This window comes from Miscanthus floridulus, chromosome 10, assembly GCF_019320115.1.
Source record: "Miscanthus floridulus cultivar M001 chromosome 10, ASM1932011v1, whole genome shotgun sequence".
NCBI lineage: Eukaryota > Viridiplantae > Streptophyta > Magnoliopsida > Poales > Poaceae > Miscanthus > Miscanthus floridulus.
In genome coordinates this window covers 5,832,026-5,841,986 of record NC_089589.1, presented here as the reverse complement: position 1 = coordinate 5,841,986, position 9,961 = coordinate 5,832,026, and the positions used below count along the sequence as shown (strand labels likewise).

Here is a 9,961-nt window from a genome sequence, read left to right as displayed (position 1 = left end):
TAAAACCACTCGTGTACCACCGGCGGTTGGAGGACGCGAGTTGGGCCGGGATGTAGAGGTGCAGGCGGTCCTGACGCACTTGGAGAGTGCAGCCTCTGGCCCGCACCGCCTTCCTCTTACCCGACATGCCCGTCGGCTTGGTAGTATGCCCCGCCCGGAACAGATGGAGCCACAACTCCCAATGGGGAGCGATCCCTAAATACCCCTCGCAGACGGCAACAAAGATAGCCGCCTGAGCGATGGAGTTGGGGTTAAAATTGTGAAGCTCCACGCCATAGTAGTACGGGAGCGCCCGCATGAACCGGTCCACCAGGACGCCGAGGCCACGCTCGTGGAAGGAGACGAAGCTTACGACGTAGCCGTCGCGAGGCCTCGGCTCCGGCTCGCCGTACGGAGCAATCCACTCCGGCCTAGTGGGGTCTGTCACCGGGCGGAGGAGGCCACCGTCGACAAGCGACTGGAGCATCTCCTCGGTGACGTCTGACGGATCCCAGGGGTCCGCCTCGACAACGATGATGTCGCCGGCCATGGGTGCGATGGAGAAATCAGGTGCGGCGGTGAGTTTCTTCTCTCCCTCCCACGCTCTCGCTTTTTTCTCGCTTTCTCCCTAGGCTCGCTCTTCTCTCCTCTTCTTCCCGGCACCCACTGCTCTAGCGATGGCTCGACGAAGGCGGCGCTAATGCAGGCAAGGTAAGACGAGGAGGGGCGAGACTCCTCGAGTATTTATGCAGGGAGGAGGCGAAACGAACGGGCGATGAAATCGGGGAAGTTTTCCCCCCGTCCGGCGCAGTTAACCTCGAGCCGATTTCATCGGCCCACGCGCCCATGTTTCCCGCATTAAATGCGAGGACAGTTACATCCCATCCACCATGTCACGCTCGGCCACTACGGCAGCAGGCGTTGTTTCGCCTCCCCATGAAACTGCCTCAAAAAGCGCGCCACCCGCTGTCGAGCCAATAGGGAAGATATTCCCCGCGGCCTATTCCTTTTGTATGAAGGAACCAGGCTCTGATCCTATTACGATCTAGGGGTTCGAAGGCTGGACCCCAAGGGGTTTCGATAGCCGCCCCAGGATAACAGAGTCAGGGGCGACCGCGGGCGAGCCTATATGGGGCCGAGGCCCAAGCAAGCGAAACGCTTGGGACGCCCAAAGTCGTGTCTGAGACCGGCAGGAAAGTATCCGAATGGGATCCCACCGTAGGGAGGCACCGAGCCACCGAGGCCCAGCGAACGGCCTCGGCACCCACTAGAGAAATCCTCTGGTACTCTTAGAGTGCGTCTCCGGACCGCTAGCCGACCCTTAGCGAACGGGGTTCGGGCCTCCACTTGGACTACCGATAACAGCTCACCGGAAGTGCCACCGCTTGTGCCCATCGAGGGTAGCGAGGCACATTCCACCCCTTCTTCTGAGCGAAAAGGAAGCGCGAGGGTCGCATAAAAAGTCAGGGGAATCCCCGATGGCCTTCTTGCCCTATGCAGAGGCTAGGGGGCTCCTCCTGCAAACATGCCGAGACCCCACAACCCGGGCTCACACCCAAAGGGGCCTCGGCAAACAAACCCTCATGCACGAGGGGCGTATAAAAAGCCAGAGGAACTCCCGACGGCCCTCTCACATAGAGGCTAGAGGCTCTTCCTGCAACCTTGCCGAGACCAGAATAGGCCTGGCAAACAAACCCTCCGTCCGAACGAAAAGGACATGCGAAGGTCAGATGAAAGGGCCAGGACACCCAAGACAAAGACAAACGGTCTAAAACCGCGCTAGAGGTTTCGCTACAAACACGATAAAGGGCACCGAGCCCGTTACGGTCCAGGGGTTCGAAGGCTGGGCCTCCAAGAGGTTTCGACAGCCGCCCCAGGGCAACAGAGTCAGGGATGACTTCGGGGCGAGCCTACGAATGGCCTAGGCCTGAGCGAACAGTCGCTCGGGGCGTCCTAAGTCGTGTCCGAGACCGACAGGAAAGTATCCGAATGGGATCCCACCGTAGGGAGGCACCGAGCCACCGAGGCCCAGCGAACGGCCTCAGCACCCACTAGAGAAATCCACTGGTACTTTTGGAGTGCGTCTCTGGACCGCTAGCCGTCCCCTAGCGAACAGGGCTCGGGCCTCCACTCGAACTACCCGATAACAGCTCACCGGAAGTGTCCACGCTCACGCCCATCGAGGGTAGCCTGGCACATTCCACCCCTCCTTCCGAGTGAAAGGAAGCGTGAGGGTCATACCCAGAGTCAGGGGGGGCCCTGACGAACCTCTCGCTTCGTGCGGAGGCTAGAGGGCTTTTTCCTGCAGCCTCGCCGAGACCCCCGCAACCCGAACTTGCGCTTATGGGCTCGGCAAATGCAGTAAGAACTACTCGCTCAAACGCGAAAATGGAGAAAGCCCTTTGAGGAGTAACTTCACTCCTCCAGGGGCTCGGGGGCTACACCCGGCGGGTGCGCTCGCGCGCACCCACCGGAACCTCAAAAAACAAAACCCAATACCTACGGAGCAAGTATAAACCCAGCCTCGGCAAACCCTCAGGGAGAGTGCACGCACTCCCCCCGAGGCTCGGGGGCTACTGTCGGGTACCTTAGAACGGGGTACCCCAAGCAAACCTCAAATGGGTCGCTAAAGTCCCATCTAAAGAATAAAGCTAGAAGGTAAGCCGTGGGCCCCTCACCCGCCACGACCGAGCCCACTGGGTCCTCCTCCTCCTTGCCTCGAGCCTCGAGCAGGAGGTCTCGGCATCCTGACACTAACTCCGCCTCGCGCGATGCTCTCCAGGGAAGGTCTCGGCAGGGAACGCCGTCTCCGCCTCACCCGAGGCTCTCCACGGAAGGCCTCGGTAGGGGGTGCATTCTCCGTATCGCGCGAGGCGTCTCGTGCGAGGCCTCGGCAGGGAGCCCGATCTCCGTCTCGCGCGAGGCCTCATTCTCCGTATCGCTCGAGACCGGGTTGTCAGCGGCCCATCACCCCCCGCCTCGACCGACCCTACAGACAGCGCGTCATGTCTCATTAATACTTCAACCACTCCCGCAATCTCAGCCGGACGACGGCTCAACGCCACAGAATGGCCGACGCAACCCGAGGTCGCATCAGCGCCATACCGGCTGGGACAGGGCACGGCGGGGATTACCGGCCACTGTGTCCTAACACTGTGTCCACGATCAGCGCCATACCGGCTGGGACAGGGTACGGCGGGAATTACCAGCCACTGTGTCCTAACACTGTGTCCACGATCAGCGCCATACCGGCTGGGACAGGGTACGGCGGGGATTACCGGCCACTGTGTCCTAACGCTGTGCCCACGATCAGCCGCCCGCTCGAGACCTCGGCACTGTACACCAAGGTCTCGGCGATCTTGGGGTTCGCGCCTGCCGAGACCCCTCCACCGCGGGGCAGCCTCGGCACCGACCAAGCCTCGGCCTCGCGCATAGTCCATCCACAGTGGCTTGCATGTTCACCACCGCACCCACTCCGAGGTAGTCCCGGGGTTCCCACGACGCACAGAATCTGATGGGACGACCACGCCGCTCCAGCGCTCCAAGGACGAACCACTCCGATGACCACGCCGCCACAGGAACAGACTACAGGGCCCGGACACGCCGCCTCTGTTCACACGACACCGTATAGTTAGCTCATGTACCGTCCTTGTCCTCCCTTCAGGCTATAAAAGGAGAGGACTTGGGCCGTTTTGAGAGACGGGAGGAGAACACCTTGTAACACACACACACGCGCACATCCCTGCCGCCTGAGAGCAACGCCTCAAGCGGCCCGCATGACACCCTGCCGAGACCTGGGACCAGCTCCCTCTCTCCCTTGGCTTGTAACCCCCTACTACGAGCACTTCGGTGCAAGGAATACAAGATCGACCTCTCAGACTGGACGTAGGGCCTCGATTGCCTGAACCAGTATAAACCTTGTGTCTCTTTGCATCACCATCCTGAATCGGGAGCACACAGAACAAATTTACTGGTTGGTTGAGGACCCCCCGGTCCGAAACATCGACAAGGGAGATAATAAAATAAGTAAAGGAAGATAAAAGGAAAAAAAATATTATGGATATTTCACCATTTTTATGTGCCATAAGCTGCTGCCTCAGCCGAACACGTTGTCTACCGGTTCGCTTGGTCGTAAACGATCATAAATTTTCAACCAGAACAATATTTTTCTCTCATACTAAACCAGCCAACAGTAATAATCCACCATCGCTTCAGCCTCAGCCGAACAAGCTGTCTACCGGTGAAGCATAGCTGCGCCAAACATGCCCTAAATCTGATCAAGCAGAAGTGCCGCCTAGTAGCAGTAAGTAAAACACAGAGGATAAATAAACCGAGGTAAATATGCCTGGTAATTACTTCTCCATTTCTATGTCGGCTACCTTCTGATGTTCTACAAGGGAGTGCCGCATGCCTGTATCCATGACAGGCCCAAGGATGCAACAAAGCTGGGGCCAGTTTGGATGCCAATTTTTTTGGCAAAACGCTACTGTAGTGTTTTCGTTGTTATTTAGTAATTAGTATTCAATTATAGTGTAATTAAACTTAAAAGATTCGTCTTGTGGATTTCATCTAAACTGTGGATTTCGTCTAAACTGTGTAATTAGTTTTATTTTTTATTTATATTTAATACTTCATACATGCGTTTAAAGATTCGATGTGACAAAAAATCTTAAAAAATTTAACATTTCAGGGTGCAACTAAACAGGCCCGCATGCCTGCATCCATGACAAGAGGCATGGGCAAAATAGGACACAGAGAGGGCCAGAGGGGGTGGTCTCTCGTCTCTGGCTCTCTAAGGAGGTGATTCCACTTTGGAGGTTCTCTTCTCTGCACTGCACCCGTGAGTGCTCTGCTCTCTGGTCCCAGCAAGCAGTACCCCCCTCTCACCTCATCACTTTTTTTCCTCCTGCTCTGTCTGGCTTTTGTCCAGGACTAAGAGAGTACAGTACCCTTTATTTTCTTTCTTTTGGATGTCTGTATGCAGCCACGTCACTTCACTACAACTGGCTGCCAGGAGTAGAGTTTACACCATCTACTACGGTTTTTAATTACCAGTATCATCATAACAGTGAGATCCATGCCACAAACGAGCATACGACGAGATGGACCTTTCATCGTCTCCTTGATACTGGTAGGAGCTACTAAACGACTAGTTCTACTATTATTTATGACTAGTACTTAACTATCATACTTCCTATAGGCCTAGAGCTAAAACAACCTAGACTTGTTTCTTCTGTTGCTGTTGCTGTTCCCTTCACTCTGAAGAAGATACACCTCCAAAGTATTTGTTAAAGCTTTTCTACGCTTGACTTGATGGGGCCATCATAGTCCCCTGCACACAACACATGAATGAATAGACAATTATAACCATCAGGATTCAGGAGGGTTAGTGGAGGCTAATTTTATACAGTATGCATCATGATTGAGCAGCTGATTGTTACAGCACTCTCAAAAAGACAGACAAGTTCTGTTGATACTTACTCCCAGATTAGAGGAAGGAGACCCCTTTTTGCTCTCTATTCACAGCCCAATGGCTTCATGCCCAGGAGAAAACCTGAAGAAGAAACAGATGTAAAACTATCTCTTACCACATGAACTGCAATAAGAAAACATCATGTTGTAACTTCTTTTAGATAATAAGTAACACCCCTGTGTAGAAAATCCTTTTCTAGCCCAAAGCTACATGAGGTGAGCCCATATATACATAGCAGCTCTATTACACATTTATAACTACTACCAATGTACTGAAACTAAACAGGTTTGCCCTACCTTATCTAGAGTTCTAGACTAGTACCGATGTAGCACTAATTGGACCACCACAAAATACTTAAGGCACACAAGCCAAGGCTCTGTTTAGTTTGCAAATTTTTTGGGTTGTTATTTAGCAATTAGTGTCCAATCATAATCTAATTAAGCTTAAAAGATTCGTCTCATGAATTTCGTCTAAACTGTGTAATTAGTTTTATTTTTTATTTATATTTAATGCTTCATACATGCGTCCAAAAATTCGATGTGACGGGGAATCTTGAAAAATTTGGCAAAATGAAGTGCAACTAAACAGGCACCAAGACTACTACACACACCAATGAACAAAGTTACTGAGAATGTTTACCTGGGCACCTGAAAAAAGCAGGAGCTGTATGGGGGCAGCTCAAGGGTGGATGCAGCTGGGAAAAGGGATGAAGCCACATGATGAGGGCTGCTGTTGCTGATGCTACCATTCTGAGCAGTTGCAGTAGTAATAGTATCAATGGAGGCCTTGGTGGGGGATGCAAAGGGGCTGTCAGGCAGAATGTGCTCCACCACGCCACTACAATTCAAACGAGCAAGAAACGTATCAGTCCCGAATGGAAAAGATCAAGACCAAACCCTAAAGAAAGGGGACAACTTGCACCAAGATACTGCTTGACAATGGCCCTGTTTGGATCCATGGGTTAGAGCTAGTTTGGGCTAGTTGGAGCTCAACTAGCCCTAAAGTAGCCAAACAGGAGGGCTAGAGTAGGTTATTTGCAACTAGGCCACCCTAAAAAACTATCTCCCCAAAGAGGTGATTATTTGGGCTAGTTGGGGCTATTTGAGGTGGGGTCCACTGTTTTCTCTCTACTTTCACCCGCACCAATGATTTGGAAAGCACATTTATTATCGTTTTAACCCTTGTATCCAAACATCTCTTAGGCTAGAGTTAGTTCAGGGCTAGTCCTGAACTAGAAACTAACTCTAACCTCTAGCTGTGCTAGAGTATCCAAACAGGGCCAATAGCCATTAGTTTGTGGTCATAAGTATCTTTTCTCCTTTCCCCTACACCCTTTGACAGTGCATTTCTTTTCCCCTTTTGTTACTTTCAATCATGACCACCTATGATCAGCGCAGCCTACACACCCCCACGGCCCCACGTCCATGCCAGAGAATAAACAGAGCACATAGACAAAAGGCATGCTTGATTCCTATCACAGATTGGCACCCCCTCTTTGTCAAACCATATAACCATGCATAACAGCATAAGGTAAAGCAGCAATTTGTTCTATACTCCTACCATGCAATTCTTTTTAGTCCAGGTGTGGCAAAAGTGTAGCAGAAGCATTCATCCAAGCAAGAAACTGTGGCGTGCCCTTGCTAAGAAAACTATGGCTTGCCTATAGTTATATATTTATCAGCCACAAACATGCCCAAAGAAAACAAAAGCCAAGGCACTCTGCTTTGTTTCTCCATGCTGCCTTTTTTTTCCCATCCCTTTCCCCAAAAAGAAAGAAATATCAGTGCCCATTTTGCAAATATTTTACTCCACAACAACAATCTTACCTTTCTTGGAATCCACAAGCAGCATTGGGTGTTGCTGTCACAGGACCAGATTCCACCTTCTCCTCTTCCCCAGGGTTGACAGCCTGCTTGGGGCTGCCATCACCACCCTCTCCCTGGTGCTCCTCGTGCTTGCCTTCTGCATCAGCAGTTGCAGAGGCAGCAGCAGGAGCACTCATTGCAAGGCTAGTACTGCTCATCTTCTTATCTGCAATCAGGAAAGCATGGATCCAAAACTCACAGCCCTGCAATGTACAGTACTGCAAGAGCCAAGAACTTGTCAGGGTCAAGGAGTGGACCTTGGATGCCGGTGACATCCTCCAAATGGGCGGCATTGCCATTCCCGTTGTTGCCGCTGCCTTTGGCATCAGCTTGCCCCAGAGACATGGGCGAGCCTGAACCAACTGGGGAGCCGAGCCCGAGATGGTGACCCCTGCTCTTGAGGTCAAGGAGCTGCAGCCCCATGAAGCGGCGCCCCTCCAGCTCAATGGCTTGCTGCAGCTCGGCCGCCTGCTGCTGCTCCTCCAGCTTCCTCCTCAGGAACGCCTCATGGTTAGCCATGTTCCCGTACATCATCCTTGGTCCTAAACAACCCCAAAACCAGCATGTTAGATTGAATAAAACACCTGCAATGCAATCTGCAGCAACAGAATGGAATGCTGGAAGACAAGAACACATGCAGGCAGTGCAGGTGCAGGTGCACCTTCAGTTACTACTCACCGATCTGGGGCTGCTGGAGATCGTAGGGGTCCCTGGAATCCAGCAATCTGGTGGGCGACGTGCAACCGGCGAACTCGGCGCCATGGTGCGCGTGCTGCAGCTTCCTGCAACCAAACAAAACGATAAATAAAGCTAGGAAAAAAAAAGTTTTTTTAAGGTATGAACCGAACAAAAGCTGTTGAAACAAACAAGCAACCTGCGTGCAGTGCAATGTGAAGAGAAGGATGGATCAGGATTAGATGCAGTGCAGGCAAGGCAAGGGAGAAGGGACGGACCTGAACCTGTCGGGGACCTTGCCCTTCTCCTTGTAGGGCTTGACGAGCACGCGCGCGTCGCACACGAAATGCGGGTTGCCCTTGCTGAGGATGACCTTCACCGTCTCGGCGTAGACGAAGGTGACGAAGCCGAACATGCGCTTCTGCTGGTACGGGATGCGCACGTCCTGCACCGGCCCGAACATGCTGCTCGATCCATGGCAACCAGGACGATCAGTCGGTTTCGCTCGCCCATTATTGGACTGCTAGTGGAAACGACACAGAACGGAGCAGAGGCCAATAATGGCGGCGTGCTGTGCTGGGTACCTGAAGTAGTTGGACACGTCCTCTTCGCTGAAGGTGGAGTCGGCCGGGAAGGTGAGGTAGATCTGCCGCGCGGCGGGGCTGGCGATGAGGTCGCCGCGGTCCATCCGGGGGGAGCGCACCGGGAACCTGTGCATGTCCTCGCCGCCGAGCAGCATGCCCGCCGCCGCCCTGGAGCAGCAAACACGCAGAAAATAAAATGGGCATGAGACCGGAACCAAAATGCAAACCTTTTGTGGCGCGGCGGGGTAAAAATGGCACCTTTGGGTCTCGCTCTGCTGCTGATGCTGCTGGAGCAGGAAGCTGAGGCTGACGCCTCCTTTGGGCGACGGCGAGAAGGGGTACGCGGACGCCATGAGCTGCGGCGGCGCGGCGGCCAGGGCCTTGGCGCGCATGACGGCCATCTCCCGCTCCGCGGCGTCGTCCTCGGGCACGCCGTGGAGGAAGCGGCAGGAGGAGCCGTTCTTGCAGTACCCGCGCGCGTAGTACATGCACGGCCTCCACGACGCGGCCGCCGCCTCGGCGTCGCTGAGCGAGAAGCTCCGGCGGTGGGAGCCGGCACCGCCCGCGGGGGACCAGACGTCGTAGTCGTCGGCGTAGAACGCGTCGGCGCCGCCGTCGTACCCGAGCTGGTCGGCGGCGAAGGGCGAGTGGCGGTGGTGGTCGGCGCCGGGGCTCGGGAGGCCCCAGGGCGGGCCGGTCTGGAGCGGGCCGAGCACGGGCGACGGCGGGGACGCGGGCTTGCCGGCGAGCTCAGCGCGCGCGGTGGCGACGAAGGCGTGGAGCAGGTGCTCCGGGCCGAAGGCGAGGCGGATGAGCTCCTTGTCGCTGTTGTCCTGGATGAGCAGCAGGCCCATCATCTTGGGGGCATTCTCCGGGTCCAGCGCCCGCACCCGGTCGAACACCACCTTGGTGGCCTCCCAGGCGTCCATGGCGTGCGCGGATCGCAGGACAGGAGCGGAGCGGAGCAGTCCGCTCTTATCAGGTGGGGGTCTGCTGCTCTCAAGGGGCAGCGGAGGAGGAAGGGAAGGGGAGGTGAAAAGCGGCGGAGTTTTACCGAGAGGGAGGGGGAGGAGCGGGGTGCGGTGTGGGGGCACGCTTGTAAAAAAGCTCTGGACAGCAGCACAGTGAATTAAATAGCCTGCTGCTGGCTGCTGGCTGCTGGCTGCTGGCTGGGCTTTGGGTTGTAGGCGAGTTGGACTGTTGGAGACGATGCAGACGAAAAGTTTCCCTCCATCAACGTTTGGGGGAAAAAATTTGGTGACGAAATTGAATTGGCGCTTGTTTTACTTTTGCTTTGCTTGCGTGACAAAGGAGTGAAGAACTAAGAGCCAAGAGAGAGACACCTCGGTTTCAAACTTGGGTTGAGTGATCATGGTGTGTTCAAA

General features: G+C 54.4%; 1 protein-coding gene across 1 annotated transcript; it reads right to left on the bottom strand.

Moving 5' to 3' along the window:
- Positions 1–4,908: 4,908 nt before the first annotated feature.
- Positions 4,909–9,624, bottom strand: LOC136487554 (zinc finger CCCH domain-containing protein 53-like). Its single transcript, XM_066484681.1, has 9 exons — positions 8,835–9,624; positions 8,577–8,744; positions 8,271–8,456; positions 7,996–8,099; positions 7,575–7,859; positions 7,279–7,483; positions 6,092–6,289; positions 5,461–5,533; positions 4,909–5,311 (listed from the first exon to the last, which is right to left on the bottom strand). The coding sequence occupies exons 1-8, from the start codon at positions 9,503–9,505 to the stop codon at positions 5,500–5,502; spliced, it is 1,851 nt and encodes a 616-aa protein (XP_066340778.1). The 5' UTR covers positions 9,506–9,624; the 3' UTR covers positions 4,909–5,311; positions 5,461–5,499.
- Positions 9,625–9,961: the final 337 nt, after the last annotated feature.

What these genes read in the sequence shown, in the direction of transcription:
- LOC136487554 (XM_066484681.1), bottom strand. Translation starts at nt 9,505, where the DNA reads ATGGACGCCTGGGAGGCCACCAAGGTGGTGTTCGACCGGGTGCGGGCG. An exon ending in GACGTGTCCAACTACTTCAG is followed by an intron (nt 8,457 to 8,576) that starts GTACCCAGCACA and finishes TGGATCGAGCAG; the next exon opens with CATGTTCGGGCCGGTGCAGG. An exon ending in TCTCCAGCAGCCCCAGATCG is followed by an intron (nt 7,860 to 7,995) that starts GTGAGTAGTAAC and finishes GGGGTTGTTTAG; the next exon opens with GACCAAGGATGATGTACGGG.